This window comes from Podarcis pityusensis (assembly GCF_964106645.2).
Source record: "Podarcis pityusensis genome assembly, chromosome: 4".
Classification (NCBI taxonomy): domain Eukaryota; kingdom Metazoa; phylum Chordata; class Lepidosauria; order Squamata; family Lacertidae; genus Podarcis; species Podarcis pityusensis.
In genome coordinates, this window is record NC_138027.1 from 10,707,648 (window position 1) to 10,729,049 (window position 21,402).

At 46.2% G+C, this 21,402-nt stretch overlaps 1 protein-coding gene across 10 annotated transcripts in view; it reads right to left on the minus strand.

Annotated features, from left to right (window-relative positions):
* The window catches only part of TENM4 (teneurin transmembrane protein 4), a 645,695-nt gene that overhangs the window by 204,917 nt on the left and 419,376 nt on the right, over positions 1-21,402 (minus strand). For 9 of the 10 annotated variants that reach the window (XM_081001709.1, XM_081001708.1, XM_081001716.1 and 6 more), the window contains 3 exons: positions 13,508-13,760; positions 5,354-5,452; positions 2,206-2,441 (listed from right to left, as the gene is read on the minus strand). In XM_081001709.1, the coding sequence (XP_080857835.1) occupies positions 2,206-2,441; positions 5,354-5,452; positions 13,508-13,760 (588 nt within the window). The remainder of the gene's footprint in view (positions 1-2,205; positions 2,442-5,353; positions 5,453-13,507; positions 13,761-21,402) is intronic. The other variant, XM_081001714.1, reaches the window with a different exon arrangement.

Here is a 21,402-nt window from a genome sequence, read left to right on the forward strand (position 1 = left end):
CAGTTGAAAGCCTTTATCCTTCTTATCCCGCAATATCACTGTCCCTACCCCTCAAAGCCTACAATCCTTTCTTGCCTTAAAAGTATTGGAAAAGCTGGAAAATTGAGAAAGGCTGCTTTCCATGTTTGCCAGCTATTGTGCGAAGATTCCGAAAGGGGATAAACAATATTCCAGATTTTGTATCTGGAATAAAGGTAAAGGGACCCCTGACCATTAGGTCCAGTCGTGGCCGACTCTGGGGTTGCGGCGTTCATCTTGCTTTATTGGCTGAGGGAGTACAGCTTCCGGGTCATGTGGCCAGCATGACTAAGCCGCTTCTGGTGAACCAGAGCAGCGCACGGAAATGCCGTTAACCTTCTCACCGGAGCGGTACCTATTTATCTACTTGCACTTTGACGTGCTTTTGAACTGCTAGGTTGGCAGGAGCACGGACTGAGCAACGGGAGCTCACCCCGTTGCGGGGATTCGAACCACCGACCTTCTGATCAGCAAGTCCTAGGCTCTGTGGTTTAACCCACAACGCCACCCGTGTCCCTATCTGGAATGTTTTGTATCTGGAATGTTTTGCCCCAAATTACGCAGATTTCATAGATGGGTAAACCTGCAAACTGCTCTTCCAACCACCACCACCCTTTTTGCAGCTCCATTCACCTAATTTATCAGGGAAGGGGGTGGAAACAAAGAAATCAAGAATGGGTACTAATCTCAAGGTTAAGTTGAGTACTGGGGTGCTCTGGGGGCAGGCTGACTCTTCTACTAACCTGCCCCCTCCCTTCCCACAAGATGTTTCCCTGTCGAAATCCAGAAATCACCCAAAAGGAAGTAACCACATGCCGCCACTCCAAGTGAGCTGTTATTTACTGCTTGCCCTCTAGGTATTTGTGGATGTCTCCGTTTCTCTAAGAGCAGAATATGCCTTTACCGTATTTTTCGCTTCATGACGCACTTCCTAAAAAGTAAGGGGAAATGTCTGTGTGTCTTATGGAGCGAATGCATGGTCCCAGGGGCCCAGGGGCAAAAAGCAGATCGTGCTTTTTTTTTTTGAAAGGGGGAAGTGGGTGTTGAAACAAAGCCACTGATCTGCAAGCGATTGAGAACGAAATAAGGGATGCTAGCAATAAAGGAGGCTACCTGGGAGTGGGGAGGTAAAGACAGCAAACTTGCAAGGAGAGGAGACAGGAAGACTAAATCAACGAGGAGAAAAATTAGAAGAAAAGGAGGAGTAAAAAACTGCTCCAGCTAAGGAAAAGACACTAAGGCAAACAAGAGGGAAGGGAGCGTTGAAAGGAAGCAGCTGATCAGTAAGGGATTGGGAGGGAGATAAGGGGCGTTAGCGATAAAGGAGGCTGCCTGGGAGGGGGGAGGTAAAAGCCCATGGATCCTCAGGAATTTTGCATTGGGCCACCCCAAATTCACCATCAGATCACATAGCATGTCCATGGCTACAGCCTGCACCCAAAAAATCACGCACCCACAGCTGCGTGGGGCCGCAATAGCGCAAAAACATGGCTACAAAGCACGGGTCCACATGGATCCTCAGGATTTTTGCATTGGGTCACCCCAAATTCACCATCAGATCACATGTCTGTGGCCACAGCATGAACCACAAAAATCATACATCCACAGTTTCATTCAGAATATTTTTTTTCTTGTTTTCCTCCTCTAAAAACTAGGTGCGTCTTATGGTCAGGTGCGTCTTATGGAGTGAAAAATACGGTACCTGTAGCATATGGCACAACTGTTTAAAGCAAGGTTTCCCAAACTTGGGTCTCCAGCTGTTTTTGGACTACGCCTCTCATCATCCTTAGCTAGCAGGGCCACTAGTCAGTGATGATGGGAATTGTAGTCCCAAAACAGGTGGAGACCCAAATATGGGAAACCCTGGTTTAAAACCCAAGCAACTTTTTGGAGCTATCCTCCTGATGTTCTAGACGTCTACTGGAAGAGTCCCTAGATGTATTTGGGTCTTTTACACAGCTGTTTGGAGAGGTTGGGAGTAGATCTGTCCAGCAAATTCTTTCATCTTCCCCCCCAGTGGTGAAATCAAACTTGTTACAGGCAGCGCACAGTAGGCACAGGCAGAGGTTCTCTCTGGACAACTCGGCCAAAGGAGCAGAACCACCCAACAAAAACAGCAAAACAACACTGACGTTTTCACAGGGTCGAAGGAGAAAGAAAGGCCCCAGAAAGGAAGGGAAAGCTTACCGATAAAATAAGCCAGGAGTATCACCAGCGTGACCGAGATGATGATAGCACTCAAGGCAGCGCATTTCCACGTACAGTACTTATAGGGTTTCTTCAGGTTAAAGGCCGGCCTAGAAAATGTACTTCTGGGAAGAGGGCGAGGGGGAGGCGAGTACACAGTGCTGGACGTCAAGGGGTATCCCGGAGACGTTGTACAAAAGAGGGGAGAGGTTCCTCCCGGCTTGAACAGGAAGTGCCTGCGGGGAGAGAAAGAGAGAGGTTGCAAGTGATTGAGGCACAAGGAGGATTTTAAACTTAGCAGCACTTGGCTAAACACACGCACACACACATAAAAACAGTGCCATGCATCGAGGACAAAGGCTTTGTAAAAAAACAGGAATGAAGAAGAAAGAAAGAAAGAAAGAAATGAAATGCGTCCACTGAAATTAAAAAAGTAAGCCCGTTAAAAAACACTGAAGCTACTCATTCATGTCTCCATCAGAAAGCCAAATTACATTGGTTGTATACAGCGGTAACAGGTGTCCAATGTGCAGAACTCAGGGAGACCAAGAGAAGTGGATCCAAGAGTTAATGGCACACAGATCCAGGTCCAGTGAGGTCCAGTGCCGAGGGCCTTCTGGCGGTTCCCTTGCTGCGAGAAGCCAAGTTACAGGGAACCAGGCAGAGGGCCTTCTTGGTAGTGGCACCTGCCCTGTGGAACGCCCTCCCAGCAGATGTCAAAGAGAAGAACAACTACCAGACTTTTAGAAAACATCTGAAGGCAGCCCTGTTTAGGGAAGCTTTTAATGTTCAATAGGTTATTGTATTTTAATATTCTGTTGGAAGCCGCCCAGAGTGGCTGGGGAAACCCAGCCAGATGGGCAGGGTATAAATAATAAATTATTATTATTATTATTATTACTATTATTATTATTATCCACTCTCCTGACTGGTTGTAAATAGACCAGCCTTCGCTAGTTGTGTGAGTGTGTCCCCAAATGCCATCTACTACACTGTGCAGAGTGAAGGACGGTGAGTGTTACATTTGTGCCACTGCCATTTTGTGACAAGTGTTGAGATTTTGGTCAGCGGTGGTCTTTCGACGCCCCTGTGGCGGATCTTCACATCTTGTACTCTCTCCGTAAAGAGAAGGGCACCACCCAAAGAACTGGGAGATGTTCTCTCATCAAAACGGAAGGAAGCAGCAGCAATAATGGCAGGATGTGCAGGTCTAAGGGTACAACTCCACATTGCAAGAAGCAAAGGGGGGTTCCCAGCCTAGTGTTACCCTCCGAGTGGAGATGAGAGAGGGGCGTGTTTGCAGGAGAGAAATCAGTGGACTTACACCACTGAGAGCCAGTCAACATGAGTGAGGTTAAGGCTGTCTGATGCCAAGTCTCCCCTGCAAGTGCCTCATCCTGTGCTCCATTCACACGACTTTCTGGTCACCACCATGATTTGCTTGCTGAACCTCTTCCTAAGGCACCTTGGTTGGCCAACCCTGAATATTCTAGATCAGCCTTTCTCAACACTGGGTCCCCAGATGTTCTTGAACCACAACTCGTATGAACCAACCAGGACCATGCAATCATCATCTGAGGTCCTTCTTTGTGTGCCTCCTCCATGAGAGGTCCAGAGGGTGGCAACATGAGAACGGGGCCTTTTCTGCAGTGGCTCCCCGTCTGTGGAATGCTCTCCCCAGGGAAGCTCGCCTGGTGCTTTCATTATACACCTTTAGGTGAAAGTGTTCCTTTATAACCAGGCCTTGGGCTGATTAAACAATCTATGTCCTTTTAACTGTGTTTGTGGGAGGGGAGTTATTCGTTTGTTGGTTTTTGTGTTATGCATGTTCTTGCCCTTGTTTTTATTACGTATTTTGTGTTCTCATTTGGTGTGCTGCCCTGTGATCTTCGGATGAAGGTTGGTATTCAAATTCAATCATCATCATCAACAACAACAATTCCCATAATCCTTGACCACTGGCCATGTTGGCTAGGAAAGATGGTAGCTGAAGTCCAACAAAACCTAGGGACCCAAGGTTGAGAAAACCTGCTCTAAGATGGATCACTGGTATGTGGTCCAAAATGACAAGCTTTATTTACATCATTGACATTCTCCCGTTCTTCTGTGAAGGCCCAGATGGCATACATAAGGTTTTCATAGGCAGCTCACCTATCCACGTACTGACCAGCCCTAGACTTGCTTTTGGGGAAGTTGCCTCTAGGACCACAGCCCTGAGACCAGGTACAGAATAAGCAGCTGGGGGTTAAAACTATCCTGATCGATTGCACTGATCAGTATTTTTCTTTTTTAAAAAAGAACAGGCTGCATTCCGCTTGCAGAATGACTTGTGCTCAGGCAATGGAACCTACAGGCTTTCTCCCTGCATGCCCACCCTCCAAATATTCTCTGGGTCCACCCATCCCACCCCCAAACAAATTTGGAAGGGGGTGCAGGGGTGTGCAAGAAGAGGAGACAGAGCAAAATTTTTTTGCATGAGTGGAAGTTGTTCCACGAGTGCAAAGACTTTGTTGGATGCGGTCCCACTGGCTCTTACTGAGACACAACCACCAACTCTTTAGGGAAAGAAAATGTTGCCAGTTCCACGATTCCCTGAAATACATGCCAACTTCTCCAATCAAAATGGTGGACACGTGGGAAAAAGTGCCGCCGAAGCAAACATCCGCTGTTGTCAAATAGACACAAAGACACTCCCCCACCCCCAAAAAAGTTCAGACGTGAAACCTGGAAAACATCGGATTAGGACATTTAAACCATCTCAAACAAAGCATGAAGCAAAACACAGTGACATGTCTTAGAAGACCTGCTATCCCGCTACAGCTGCCTCTGTGTTAATGAAATGGCTTTCAAGGTGTCAGGAGGAAGCCAATGAGATGCTATGGATTGGCATATTAACGAGGCTGCCATTAATATGTGCAGGACGATTTGCATTCCCTACTGTCATGAACCTCATTGTTTTGATTACGACTTTTTTTGGGCGGGGGAAAGGAGGTGGGGGAAGAGAGGAAAATAGGGTGGGGGGGATAGATTACATGAGACAAGAAAGTGAGAGGGGAAATAATAATATGACAGATTAATTTGTCATGCAAAGGACGGGGGAATGGTTGCAATATTAAGAGAGCAAAGACCACATGAAGCGTCAACGTACCCATCATTGAAAGCACCGTCATGTCGGGAGGAGGTGAGAATGTCCATCTCAATGAGGTTGTCCTGCAAAGTCTCTAGGAATGTCTGCTTTGCTATGTTTCTACATACATATGGAAACATGAATGAAGCCAAGTGAGACATGCATCTATGAAGTGTGACCTCATAAACCCACAAATGGTTATAAGTGCAGCTGTGCATGGGATTAGAATGATGGGCCACTCATTGATATGTATAGCATGTTACAACATATACATATATAGCATTTGTGAATGTTCACTTCCATATATACACATATCTACTCTATGTATGCACACACAAAAGAATATATACGTGTGTGTATTGCCACGGATATCTTAATGTTTGCTGAATGTTCGCATTCACGTCTCAAGGCCGGCGACCCGGCACGAACTTTGGGAATGTGTGAAAATTCCTTTTGTCGGTGAATGGCAACCATCACACTCGGGTGATAGGAACACTCAGCCGCGTTATCCTCTTTTGAGTTTTCAGACATTCGCAGAATTCATCTGGGATTGCCAACGGTCACAGGTAAATGATGACATCCATCAGATTTCAGACATCCAATGCAGTTGGTAGCTATATCTACACACACACATATACACACAGATCTGTGAGCACAAAACATTGTTTGGTGCCTATGTTCACATTTCATGGCTTTGCTGCCAACGCAGCTGTCCAAACCCATCGTGCATGAATCTATCTAATCCACTGGACGTCTTAATTTCGCGCAGCAAGCGTCCCTAGTAATGAGTCTGGCTCTGTGGGTGCTCCGGCAAGAAGACAGACTACGCCAGTCAGTCAATAATCTTTCTAGAGAAACCCTATTCTTGCCGATCCGCAGATAAGAATTCAATCAGACTGAATCTCATTCTCTTTCTTCTTTTGGGTTACATTTCACGTTGCCGCTGCAAGGAGAATTGTTAACGCCTAAGACAAGCCCCCCGCCCCCCCCGCCAAATATCCTTACCTTGTATTGCTGGAACGCATAGTTCAAGAAACATTCAAGAGTTACAATTCTGTGTCTCGTTTTTTCACTCCAAATGTATACAGCCTGAGACACATCAGTACCAATTCATTTTATCCAGGAAAACAGGCAGACAACATAATTATGCCCTGTACACATCCCCTGAATAAGCACCCTTGAACTCACGTCAACCTCTGGTTTGGTTAAAATTCAAAAGCTGAATCAGACACTGGAGCCAATTGAAAACAAGTCAACAAAGGTCACTCCCGGCGAGGTCAGGAGCTCTTGAGTCAACCCTTATTTCATCCAAGAATAAGCGACCATGTAAACAGGGTGATCATACCTTGATATGCAAATGAGGCTGGAGCGGAGGAGATTCCTGACAGCAGTAGTTTACTATGAATGCCCTAACATTAGAGGACAGCCTTCCTATCTTGAAATAAGCTGCCTGGATGGCTAGGGAAACCCAGCCAGATGGGCAGGGTATAAATAATAAATTATTTTTGTTATTATATGAAAGTTTCTGTGATGCTACTGGACTTTCAGCCTTGTAGGCTCTTCCTTTCCAGCTTTACCAAAACCTACTGGCTTGGATTTACATCTTAAAAAGCAGAGACATCACCTTGCCAACAAAGGTCCATCTAGTTAAAGCTATGGTTTTCCCAGTAGTGATGTAAGGAAGTGAGAGCTGGACCATAAAGAAGGCTGATCGCCGAAGAATGGATGCTTTTGAATTATGGTGCTGGAGGACACTCTTGAGAGTCCCATGGACTGCAAGAAGATCAAGCCTATCCATTCTGAAGGAAATCAACCCTGAGTGCTCACTGGAAGGACAGATCCTGAAGCCGAGGCTCCAATACTTTGGCCACCTCATGAGAAGAGAAGACTCCCTGGAAAAGACCCTGATGTTGGGGAAGATGGAGGGCACAAGGAGAAGGGGGCGACAGAGGACGAGATGGTTGGACAGTGCTCTCGAAGCTACCAGCATGAGTTTGATCAAGCTGTGGGAGGCAGTGGAAGACAGGAGTGCCTGGCATGCTCTGGTTAATGGGGTCACAAAGAGTCGGACACGACTAAACAACTAAACAACAAATAAATTCAATAAATAAAATAAATTCCTGGGGCTGATGGGAAGGCCACAGGTGCCCCATCCCTTTCACAGAGCATTGCATTGTCAGGTGTTATGAGGGCTGGAACCAAACTTAATTTGCTGCCTTGCATATTGCGGGACCCCAGGCCCCATCACCCCTGGCTACTGGCCATGGGGGCAGGAAGTGATGGCATTAGGGAGTCTAGCAACATCTGAAGAGTCTCAGGTTCCCCACTTTTGCTCTATAAAGTGCTCTCATTTTGGGGGTGGGAATCCCACTTTCCCTTGGCAGAGGTGAGGGGCAATGGTTTCTTTTCATTTCCCCCACTCTCGCCAGCCTTTGCTGGGAAGGCGAGTCTTTGGCCGCTTCCTGATCCCAAGAAGAGAAACACAAGAGAAGAGAAGAGAAGAGGAGGTTAAGGGGTGATATGATAGCCATGTTCAAATATATAAAAGGATGTCACATAGAGAAGGGAGAAAGGTTGTTTTCTGCTGCTCCAGAGAAGCGGACACGGAGCAATGGATCCAAACTACAAGAAAGAAGATTCCACCTAAACATTAGGAAGAACTTCCTGACAGTAAGAGCTGTTTGACAGTGGAATTTGCTGCCAAGGAGTGTGGTGGAGTCTCCTTCTTTGGAGGTCTTTAAGCAGAGGCTTGACAACCATATGTCAGGAGTGCTCTGATGGTGTTTCCTGCTTGGCAGGGGGTTGGACTCGATGGCCCTTGTGGTCTCTTCCAACTCTAGGATTCTATGATTCTATGATTCTAATTCATGTTTATAGCTTTGAGGTGTAGAGGATCGAGCTGCGTGAGCCGAAACGCCAGTTCGCAAACCGTTAAAAACCAAGCACGGCGTATTCAGAAGTTGTATGCCAAGAAGAAGGCAGTAAAAAAAAAAAAAAGAGTGCTTTTGATGGATGCACCATCAAGAAGGGTAGCAGCGAGGATATAAATATGAATTTATCAGTAGTTAAAAGCCTCTGTGTAAAAATGGGTTTCTACAATGGAACTGTACGTTTCAGCGGGAGATTGCCAATATAACACTAGGCAGGATGTTGGGTTGTATAATGTTTAATGCAAGCGTCAATAACAGAATAGAAGAAGGAAGGGGCTTAGCGGAGGAGGGGGGCAGGAGGCAGCCCTCTGAGCCAAGATGAAGGGAGGGGGGAATCAAATAGGAAGGAGAGAAGAAAGCTGCAGAGAACGATGGCTTTATTTTTGAAATTCGGACATGTTCCTAAGTCTTTTGGGGGGTGATATTCTTTGTATTCATGCCTTTTAAAAAGCCTTGAGGGACTTCATAAGGACTTCAAGCGGCTAGACTTCATAAGGAACAATGCTGAAACAGGGACCCAACTCAGCTCGCTCCAGTCTTCCACGTAACATGGAAGAATGGTGTGATGTCATTACTCAGAATGCAGGAAGCGCCTGGCTGTTCAAGCCAATGGCCCACCTAGTCCAGAATCTTTGTCTCACAGTGGCCAACCTGGGAAGTCTGCAAGCAGGAACCGGGTGCCATAGTAGCACCCTCCCCACTTGCGATTGTCCGCAAGTGATAGATAGATCTCTGAACATAGCCATTGTAGCTAGTAGCTATGATGAGGATAATAATAATAATAATAATAATAATAATAATAATAATAATAATTTATTTATACCCCACCCATCTGGTTGGGTTTCCCCAGCTACTCTGGGCGGCTTCCAACAGAACACTAAAATACAATACCCTATTAAACATTAAAAGCTTCCCTAAACAGGGCTGCCTTATGATCAGCCTTATCTTCCATGAATCTGTCTAATCTTTCAAATCCCTCCAAGTTGGTGGCCATCATTACTGATTGTGGGAGTGGCTTTAACTCTGCGATGTGTGTATTTTCTTCCCCTGCCTTGTATCTTCCAACATTCGGTTTCACTGGATTTCCCGTGTTCCGGTAATGAGAGGGAGAGAAACCCTTTGTCAACTTTATTCGCGCCTCACAAAATGTTATACACCTCCATCAAGTCCCCTCATGCTACAAGATATAGCAGAGAAGAAAGGGAAATGGGACACAAGGCAACTGAACACTGCAGGCCACCCCCAAGTCCTGCCCCATTTCTGCCTCTTTCCTACTGCATGTGTAGTTCAAGTTTGAAAAGTGTTGCATGTGTGCCTTTGAACAAAGGTAAGAACACTCTACAGGAAGGAGGGTCTTAATCGCCTTCCCTGTTCCTGAGAGGCATCCCACAGGTCAAATCCACAAAACAGTGCAGTCACTGAACACCTAGCAGCAGCCAGACTGATGAGTTGCTGTATTTTGCAACCCTCACCATGTCTTCAGGGGAGTAAGGTGACCTGGAAACTACAACTACAGTGGTACCTCTGGTTGCAAACGGGATCCGTTCCAGAGGCCCATTCACAACCTGAAAAGAGTGCAACCTGAAGCGCCGTATCTGCGCAGGTGCGTGGCGCGATTTGGTGCTTGTGCGCATGCGCAAAGCATGATTTAGCACTTCTGTGCATGCGTGAGCCGTGAAACCCGGAAGTAACCCTTTCCGGTACTTCCGGGTCGCCGTGGGATGCAACCTGAAAAGACGTAACCTGAAGCGTCCGTAACATGAGGTATGACTGTAATCCAGAATGCAGCAGCTAGACTGGTGACTGGGAGCGGCCGCCAAGACCACATAACACCGGTCTTGAAAGACCTACATCAGCTCCCAGTATGTTTCCGAGCACAATTCAAAGGGTTGGTGCTAACCTTTAAAGCACTAAACAGCCTCTGCCCAGTATATCTGAAGGAGTGTCTCCACCCCCATCGTTCTGCCCGGACACTGAGATCCAGCTCTGAGGGCCTTCTGGCAGTTCCCTCACTGCGAGAAGCAAAGTTACAGGAAACCAGGTAGAGGGCCTTCTCGGTAGTGGCTTCCACCCCATGCCCTCCCATCAGATGTCAAAGGAATAAACAACTATCTGACGTTTAGAAGACATCTGAAGGAAGCCATGTTTAGGGAAGTTTTTTAATGGCTGGTGTTTTAATGTATTTTTAATCTCCTGTTGGAAGCTGCCGAGGGTGCCTGGGAGACCCAGCCAGATGGGCGGGGTTTATATTATTATATATGCCCGTTGTGACAGAGACTGATAATCCAAGAAATGTGAGATGCCCAACAGTAGTTTGGTCAGGCAGCAGTTTCAGCACCACGGACAGTTCCAAGGAAACAATTTGCTTCAAGGAAAGGCTGGAACTAATTTCCTGCTGAATTGATCCAAAGTCCCTGGCATCTCCAGCTGAGAAGATCATGTAGCGTGAGAGCATTCTGCCTGTGAGGAGCCTGAAAGTAGGACTGAGCAAACAATGCACTGCTACCAGCTATTCCCAGCAACTAGTATTCAGGGCCAAACTCCAACAATGGAGGCAAAACACAGCCAACGTGGTTAGTAGCCATGTCTAGCCTTGTCCCCCTATGCATTGGTCTAATCCTCTTTTAAAGCCATCCAAGCCGGTGGCCAAGACTGCTTCTTGTGGCAGAGGGTTCCACAGTTTACCTATCAGCTTCACGAAGAAGCAATTTCTTTTGTCTGTCTCAAATCTTCCAGCACTCAGCTCCATTTGGTATAGATGGGTTTTTAGTGTTCTAGCATAAGAAAGGCCCCAGTCTAAGATCTTGGAAAGCTACTCCTGGTCCGAGCAGGCAATACTGAATTAGATGGACAAATAGCCCGATCTGATAGATGGCAGTATTGCAATGCTCCGTGGCAAAATGGTGGTGGGGGTGGGCAGGAAAGAAGTCAGAAACCCTTAAGTCAACACACCAGGGCCCTCAAATTAGATCCGATTAGATGTGCCCATAGACTCTGGGTACATTTGCAGCAGTTTCTGACAACCTGTGGTTGACAACACTTTAAAAAGTGATGGGAGTTTCTCAGGAGCAATAAAGACTCACCTGTAACATGCAATTATCCAAAGACAGAAGGCAAGGAAAGAGATGTGGCGAAGGAACTCGGGGAGGTGGAGGGAGAGACTAATGGGGAAGGATGCTAATTGATTGATGTGGTGCTTTATAGGGTTCCAGACTTGCCGGAGCAATATTTTAGGCAGCGGAAAATGCATCCGATGACATCTCCCCCATTATGTCTTAACAAGATCAAGTTCTCCTGCACGGTAGACTACAATTATACTCGCTGCGATCGGCACAGCTAGGAGGCTAAATCTTTTCAATATATTGACTGATTCCAGTTTCTTAAATAGGATATTGATTTATTCCACTTCGGGGGGACGAAGCTATACAAAAGAACGCACGCACACGTAAGCCCATTTTGAATTTATGTTTCTCATTCCCGTTTTAAATGGGGGAAATAGCCTTACAAGCTACGGTTAATGCCGATGATATTTCCAAACTGTGAAAGACGACTGCGAGGCAATTTCCTCTTTCTCTTCGTCCAAGTAAAAATGCGTCAGGAATAAGCTATGAAGATACTACTACTACTACTAAAAAAAAAGGAAACGAAAGCTAAACTAAGTCCCCACTGAAAGTAAGGAAGAGCCATAAGTCAGTGGCAGACGATGTGCTCTGCATGAAAAAGTCCCATGAAAGACCGACACTGGCTCCCAGTACGTTTCCAAGCACAATTCAAAGTGTTGGTGCTGACCTTGAAAGCCCTAAATGGCCTTGGTCCTGTATACCTGAAGAAGCGTCTCCACCCCCGTCGTTCAGCCCGGACACTGAGGTCCAGCTCCAAGGGCCTTCTGGCGGTTCCCTTGCTGCGTGAAGCCAAGTTACAGGAAACCAGGCAGAGGGCCTTCTCAGTAGTGGTGCCCGCCCACCCTGTGGAATGCCCTCCCACCAGATGTCAAGGAAACAAACAACTATCTGACTTTTAGAAGACACCTGAAGGCAGCCCTGTTTAGGGAATTTTTAATGTTTGATGTTTTATCGTGTTTTTAATATTCTGTTGGAAGCTGCCCAGAGTGGATGGGGTATAAATATATTATTATTATTATTATTATTATTATTATTATTATTATTATTGCAGTCATACCTTGTGTTACGTTTTCTTCATGATACATTCTTTCAGGTTGCGTCCTGCAGTGACCCGGAAGTACCGGAAAGGGTTACTTCAGGGTTTCGCCGCTCGCGCATGCGCAGACCGCAAAATGACATCACGCGCATGCGCAGAAGCAGCGAATTGCAACCCGTGGGTGCGCAGACACGCCGCTGCAGGTTGCATTCTGCTCATGTTGTGAACGGGCCTCCAGAACGGATCCCCTTCGCAACCATAGGTACCACTGTATTATTATACTAGAGAAGCTGGAAAATTGCTGCCAGTCCGAACAAACAATGCTGGACTATTCTATCGACTGATTGATTCCAAACAGTTATACTCTGCTCCAGTGCTATTTTTCTAGAAAAAAGAGGTGATGGAACTCACTACGAATACCTCGACGGCATGAAGTTATCACTGCGTTAGCGAAGCTTCCCACGACACCTTCCTGCAGAGCAGAGAGGCAACTCAGCGCTCAGTAGAAGACAATCTGTCCTCTTTGAGAAGATAGGAGGGAGCGGGCAGATAGCTCTGCCTACCCACCCCTTTCTCTCAACAAGAGGGAAAGCAGCAGATGGGGAAAATGTTTGCATTCAGCACCCCGGCAAAAATGAAATTCTGCGCTAAGGAAAATGCAAATGTTATGCTCGGAACGCGCCATGCAAAGGAAATCCATCTGCAAATATTGATCTGTTTAGTATAAATTGTATTCATTGCCGCTGATTCACACCTGAGAGAGCCACTGCTGGCCCTGGGCTAAGTGGAAAAAGGGGTCCAGCTTAGGGCAATGTTGATTCAAAAGTTGGGCTTCAGAAGGGCAGAGAAACAGGCCTCATACTGTCAGGACAGCTGGAGGCATCACTATAAAATATATCCATGGATAGAGATAATGAACATACATGTGCAAAGCCCAAATCTCTGGATTATGGTCAGCCCCATTCACTTCTCTGGTGCATCACCAGGTGCCCTAGAAATAACTTTCAGCTTTTTCTCTACCTTCATGAGGACTAGATGCCTGGCACAAACAGAGCAACTTACACCACTCCAGCCGAACATGACTTACCTGGTCTCAAGGGGGATGTTACTGTTCAGCAGCCAGTTGTCCTGAGCGTGCGTGGACTCTTGCGTCCCAGCTTGCTGCTCTCCAGAAAGGGAGTGGTCCGTTGGAGCGGGGCTGGGATTGCTCCGCGGGGTGAAGTTCCCTCGATTGAGAGAGTTGATGGAGGCTGCGTGATGTTGGTTTGGCGTGTGAGCGTGGGAAAGTGGAGGCGGGGGAGTCCGGAGCCTGGAGTGGTTCTGAAGACTCGGCGGATGATCTACGGGGAAAACAAAAACACCCCACTGGTGAGTTTAGAGAGCCACTTACTTTTGGACATCTCTATCCTACTTTTCTTCCATTGTGGTATCTAATGCGTCAGGCACCCCTACAGGTGAGGTGATACCTTTCCAGCGACTCCTTTTGGTAAAAGTGTATGCAAGCTCAATTTCATATTGTTGCATTTTTAAATAAAACACATGCATTCCCACTATCATCTTATACCCTATATTCCAGCAGTCAATAGTCCCCCAAGAGGTTTTTGTAGCTCCTTGAGGCAATTTGCCAGTTTAATTTCACAGTATTTGCACCCCAAACAACTTGGGAACTTTTTAAAAAAAAATTTTTGACCGTATTGGCCCGAATATAAGCCACACTTTTTTTTCCAAATTCTGATCGTGAAAAGTTCAAGTGCGGCTTATATTCATGACCTTATGCCACTGGCAAAGCGGTGCAGCTCCCTGCCCCCCCCCCAAGAGCAGCCTGGGAGTGTGGGGCAATGGCGCCCATCCTGTCCATGGCTCCCAAGCCACCCCCAAGCCGCCAAATTTTAAAGGTGTGGCTTATTTGCAGGTGCGTCTTATATTCGGGCCAATACGGTATTTAAAGCTTTTTAGTCCAATTTATTAATTGTGCACAGGAATATCACTGTTTTGGAAAGAAGCAGTCACGTTTCTTTTAGCTCGACCAAGCTAAAGCATCGTTTGCTTCTACTTGGCAATTTGACGCAGGTATAATGGTTGTGTTGCCTGCTACAGCAGTCTATCTGCTTCCACTATGTTATGCTTACAATATACATTAACAAACCAAGTGTGATACAGACACTGTAAGTCTCTGCTGTTCTGTCTCATGCAAAGCAAGCTACCTCACTTCTGACATCGCCCCTGGCTCCCAAATATATATTATCACAATCGTATTTCCTGCGAAGTTCCTCGTTTACTGGCTGATTCTTCCTACTAGCCGCAACCCAGGTTAGACTCTGCTTCTATAAAGCTGCTAGGTCAATTCCTATTTTACATCCTCGTGATGCGGTTGCTATTACTGACAATGACTTTTGAATTAAGGAAGGCGGAAAGTGTCGCTTCTGTTCTCTGTTTACATAGTTTCTCCAATTTCTTCCCTAAATGCAAAGCAGCAATTTTCTCCAGCTCCTGCCAGTGTGATTTCCCCCCGCAGGGATTTATAAGGTACATTCCTTTCCAGATCGTCATTTACTATTCCACACATACCCCCTCAACCTGAGCCCTAGAGCCTTTCGACTATATTCATGCACACTTATGTCATGTTTCAGCATTGCAATCGTAATATACCTTGACTGGGATTAAAAAAGGGATTTCTAAAGCTTTTCTCTTTTTCTCGCTCTTTTCAAGTTCTCAAATCGGAGCCCTTAACTAAACAACCTGTGAAATTTGAGTGCCGCAAAGCACCGCAGGAAAGCAACGCTTTCGGAGAATACCTGTACCATGACACACCTTTTAGACTGACAAATTTATTACGGTGTATGTCTCTGTGGACCAAAGTCCAGGAAAGCTCTCTCGCAATAAATGTTGCAGTCTTTCATGTGTCTCAAGACTCCCTCTGTTGTATCAGTTACGAGATGCTAACATGGCTACCTCTCTGAAGATTACCACCTATATAAGGTTTGCATTTTTCCTAGGAATGCATGAACTATTTTGCTGGATCAGATGGAGACTTGTCTAAACTCTGCATCCACAAAGGGCCGGCCAGATGGATATAGGAAGCTCACAGCCAGGGCTTGTAGGTAACAGCTGTTCTACATGACTTCCCCCCATGCATCCTATATAATGCCATTGAACATGGAAGTTTCATTTATGCATATTTTAATTGTTGATGTTTTTATTCTTAAATCGCTTCTAGATATCACATAGGCAGAAATTCGTAAATGGAGCTAAGTAAATGAAATTGTTATGGTCTAGTATGAAGACTCTCTCTGAACAGAGGTAACAGTGGTTAATTTAGAACTGCAGGAGCTCATCATGACAGTCCCCAAAGAGAGACAAAAAACACAGACGTTGTTTTATAGACAGTGGTAAACAGCATAATGACCACTGTATTAGGTTCTGTGTGACTGCAATCCCATGTGTCTTTTCTTCAGAGTAAACTCATAGAATCATAGAATCATAGAGTTGGAAGAGACCACAAGGGCCATCGAGTCCAACCCCCTGCCAAGCAGGAAACACCATCAGAGCACTCCTGACATATGGTTGTCAAGCCTCTGCTTAAAGACCTCCAAAGAAGGAGACTCCACCACACTCCTTGGCAGCAAATTCCACTGTCGAACAGCTCTTACTGTCAGGAAGTTCTTCCTAATGTTTAGGTGGAATCTTCTTTCTTGTAGTTTGGATCCATTGCTCCATGTCCACTTCTCTGGAGCAGCAGAAAACAACCTTTCTCCCTCCTCTATGTGACATCCTTTTATATATTTGAACATGGCTATCATATCACCCCTTAACCTCCTCTTCTCCAGGCTAAACATGCCCAGCTCCCTTAGCCGTTCCTCATAAGGCATCGTTTCCAGGCCTTTGACCATTTTGGTTGCCCTCCTCTGGACACGTTCCAGTTTGTCAGTGTCCTTCTTGAACTGTGGTACCCAGAACTGGACACAGTACTCCAGGTGAGGTCTGACCAGAGCAGAATACAGTGGCACTATTACTTTCCTTGATCTAGATGCTATACTCCTATTGATGCAGCCCAGAATTGCATTGGCTTTTTTAGCTGCCGCGTCACACTGTTGGCTCATGTCAAGTTTGTGGTCAACCAAGACTCCTAGATCCTTTTCACATGTACTGCTCTCAAGCCAGGTGTCACCCATCTTGTATTTGTGCCTCTCATTTTTTTTGGCCCAAGTGCAATACTTTACATTTCTCCCTGTTAAAATTCATCTTGTTTGTTTTGGCCCAGTTCTCTAATCTGTCAAGGTCATTTTGAAGTGTGATCCTGTCCTCTTGGGTGTTAGCCACCCCTCCCAGTTTGGTGTCATCTGCAAATTTGATCAGGATGCCCTTGAGTCCATCATCCAAGTCGTTGATAAAGATGTTGAATAAGACCGGGCCCAAGACAGAACCCTGTGGCACCCCACTAGTCACTCTTCTCCAGGATGAAGAGGAACCATTGATGAGCACCCTTTGGGTTCGGTCAGTCAGCCAGTTACAAATCCACTGAGTGGTAGCATAGTCAAGACCGCATTTTACCAGCTTCTTTACAAGAATATCATGGGACACCTTGTCAAATGCCTTGCTGAAATCAAGGTAGGCTACATCCACTGCGTTCCCTTCATCTACCAGGCTTGTAATTCTGTCAAAAAACGAGATCAGGTTAGTCTGACATGACTTATTTTTCAGAAATCCATGCTGACTATTGGTGATCACAGCATTCCTTTCTAGGTGCTCACAGACTGTTTACTTAATGATCTGCTCCAGAATCTTCCCTGGTATTGATGTCAGACTGACTGGGCGGTAATTATTTGGGTCCTCTCTTTTCCCCTTTTTGAAAATAGGGACAACATTTGCCCTCCTCCAGTCTGCCGGGACTTCGCCTGTTCTCCAGAAATTCTCAAAGATGACTGCCAGTGGTTCTGAGATCACATCTGCCAGTTCTTTTAATACTCTTGGATGCAGTTCATCTGGCCCTGGAGACTTGAATACATCTAAACTAGCCAAGTATTCTTGTACTATCTCCTTAGTTATTCTGGGCTGTGTTTCCTTTGCTGAATCATTTGCTCCAAATTCTTCAGGTCGGGCATTGTTTTCTTTATCGGAGAAGACAGGCAAAGAAGGCATTGAGGAGTTCAGCCTTTTCTGTGTCCCCTGTTTGCATTTCACCATCTTCTCCTCTGAGTGACCCCACTGTTTCTTTGTTCTTCCTTTTGCTACGAACATACCCATAAAAGCCTTTTTTGTTGCTTTTAACCTCTCTAGCAAGCCTGAGTTCATTCTGTGCTTTAGCTTTTCTGACTTTGTGTCTACACATGCTGGCTATTTGTTTGAATTTCTCTTTGGTGGTTTCCCCCCTTTTCCATTTTTTGTACACATCCTTTTTTAATCTTAACTCAGTTAAAAGTTCTTTAGATAGCCACCCTGGCTTCTTTAGGCACCTTCCATGTTTCCATCTCATTGGTATTGCCTGAAGTTGTGCTTTTACTATCTCCCTCTTAACAAACTCCCAGCCATCATGAACTCCCTTTCCTTTTAATATTACTGTCCATGGGATCTCACCCAGCACTTCCCTAAGTTTGATGAAGTCGGCTTTCTTAAAGTCAAGAAATTGAGTCCTAGTATGCTTGGCTGCTCCTTTCCGCTGTATAGTAAACTTCAGAAGAGCATGATCACTCGCGCCTAATGATCCTTCCACTTCTACCCCACTAACCAGGTCATCAACATTGGTTAGGACCAGATCTAAAATGGCTGTTCCTCTTGTTGCTTCTCCCACTTTCTGGACAATGAAGTTGTCTGCAAGGCCAGTGAGGAATCTGTTTGACCTTATGCTCTTGGCTGAGTTTGACATCCAACAAATATCCGGGTAATTGAAGTCCCCCATTACTACTATCTCCCTTCCTTTTGCATGCTTGGCCATCTGTTCCAGGAAGGCATCATCTATGTCCTCTGTTTGGCTTGGGGATCTATAGTAAACTCCCACAATGAGGTCACTGTTAATTCTTCTCTCCCTTAATTTTGACCCAAATGCTCTCACTTTGGCTTTGAGGTTCTAAATCTTGGATCTCTTCACAGGTATACACATCCCTGACATATAACGCCACTCCTCCTCCTTTCTTGTCTGGTCTGTTTCTCTGAAATAGATTGTATCCCTCCATTATTACATTCCAATCGTGGAACTTATCCCACCAGGTTTCAGTGATGCCTATTATGTCATATTTAGTTTGCTGTACCAAGAGCTCAAGCTCATGTTGTTTATTTCCCATGCTTTGCGCATTAGTGTACAGACATTGAAGTCCATTAATCATTCCCCCGTGTCTCTTATTTAAGGATTTTTTCCTCCCACCCCTAGGTCTGCGTGCTGTTTGCTCCATTTGGTCTATGGCATTTGGATGATCATCTTCATCAATTGATAGACTCCTACCTTCAGGAGTACTGTCTCCCTCCCCCACATTAGTCAGTTTAAAGCCCTCCTGATGAGGTGTCAGGGAACTGCCATCAGTGCCGGAGGGAGAGAGCAAGCTCCAGAGGGATTCCAGAGAGCGTCCCGGGATTGGGAGAGGCAGCCCATCTTCTGGGGAAGAGAATCAGCGTGGCACCAGTGGAGAAGGGGGGCAGATGGGGGAAGCGGCGAGGCGATCCCATGACTCCTTGCCGGGGACCAGCGGGGAGAGTAGGGGTCCTCCGCTGCCTACGCCCTCCTTGAGCAGAAGGCTTTCGCGCAGAGAGAGTAGGATGAGACTAGGCGTCAAAGAGCTTCTTTGCTGGAAGAAGTTTAAGAAACGCCCACTGACGGATTCTGCCAGCGATTGAGACAGCCACGGGTGAGTGGCTGTCCGGACAGAAAAGGTTCAATCAGGTAACCCAGCCAGGTGTCTGCACCGGCTTACGCACGAGCAACCCCTAGAACCATTACATGAGGTTTCTGAGATTTTTGGCAAAAACATTTCTCCCAACCGTTGTGAGGTGCAGCCCATCGCTTGCCAGAAGTCCATCTTCAAGAAACTGCAGTCCGTGATCTAAGAATCATTACGAAGCCAGCTGTTCACTTCCACTATTTTTCCCTCTCTCCCTGGGCCACGTCGTTCAACTGGGAGGACAGATGAGATGACAATTTGTGCATTTAATTGCTTCAATTTCCTGCCCAGAGCCTCGTAGTCTCTTTTGATCTTCTGGAGGCTATTGCTTGCAGTGTCATTGGTTCCCACATGATCCAAGAGGAAGGGGTATTTGTCAGTGGGTTTTATGATTCCTTGCAGTCGTTCAGTTACATCTTGGATCTTAGCCCCGGGGAGACAGCACACTTCCTGAGACATCTTGTCAGGCCCACAGATCACTGCTTCTGTTCCCCTCAGTAGGGAATCCCCTATCACCACTACACGCCTCCTCTTAGGGTTGGTCGGGGTTCTTCCATGAGCTGTCCATTCCAAGGTCGCCTGCACATTCCCTGAGGACTGACTTTGCTGCTCGTCTTCATATACCTGATCGACTGTAATGAGGGAGAGATCCTCAAATGGAGTCTGCTCTTCGTCTTCCATGCTAGGGGAGAGGACCTCAAAGCGATTGTGTATTTCTAAACAATCAGAGCGAACCCTGGGCCTCCTACTTCTTTGAGTCACGTTTCTCCATATATCTGGCTCCTGTGTTGGTAAACCAGCCTCCTTCTCAGGGGAGTCCCCTGTCTCCTCCTTGGTGGAGACGGTGTGCTCTGTTGCTTCCAAGAAGAGCTCCAGCTCTCTAATTCTTTGGAGCGTAGCTACACGTTCCTCCAGTTGCTGGACTTTGTCTTCTAAGAGGGCAATCAACATGCAATTGCTGCAGGTAAAGCTGCCTGCAACCTTTGGCAAGATGGCAAACATTGCGCAGGAACCGCAGGCGACTGCAGCTGTTCCCTCCCCCTCCATCTTGAGAACGTGTCGTTGGGGGTGGCTACAGCAGTCCTCCATCATAAAAAGCATGAAGACAGGACAAATAACTCCCCCCCAAAAAAACCTAGGTCTCCCCCAACAAACGTTTGAGACTAGCTCCCCTAAATCTAAAAGATGGATCAAACTGCTCCTTCTTCAGCTGCTGCCCTGCAAGCTCTCAGTGGAACTTACTTTTGACTGCATAGATTCAAGTTGCAAAACACAGTTTCCCGCCCCCACAAAAGGAAATGCAACATTTAGCTTTTAATGAAACATGACTAGCCTTGCAAGGAAGTGCAAACTGCCAGCAAGAAGCAGTAACCCCATCAAAGATGGGGAAAGACGTACCTAGCCTCTGCCCAATTCTTTCCCTCATCTTCTGACTCCTTCCATGCTAATCTGTCATAAAGAAACTTGAAAGCCTAATTATCACCTCATTCATTTGCCAGAGCAAGGAGACTCTTTCAGTTACCAAGCTGCAAGGAAAATCCTGTTCCTGCTTTGCTCCACTGTATTCCCCCTGCATTACACCACTGTCTCTGAACATGAAGTTTCCACTGAGCCATCAGAGCTAACACTTGTTGATAAAATCTCCATCAGTTTGTCAAATTCTCCCTTAAAGTCACCTGAGTGAAGAAGCCCTTGCCAATTCCACAAGTTAATTTAGATTTCACAAAACGTGCTTTGCAAGAGCCAAATGGCGATTCCTGAAGTCACTATGAGTTAAGTTAGCAGTAATATTAGAAGAGTTTGGATTTGATCTCCCGCTTTATCACTACCCAAAGCGGCTAACAATCTCCTTTCCCTTCCTCCCCCACAACAAACACTCTGTGAGGTGAGTGAGGCTGAGAGACTTCAGAGAAGTGTGACTAGCCCAAGGTCACCCAGCAGCTGCATGTGGAGGAACGGGGAAGTGAACCCGGTTCACCAGACTACAAGTCCACTGCTCTTAACCACTACACCATGCTGGCTCTATATTAGGGGAAACGGTTCTTGTAACAACAGAGGTACTGTTGCTGGTTAAGATTGCAAGGACAGCCTCCTTTGCACAAACACAGCGGAG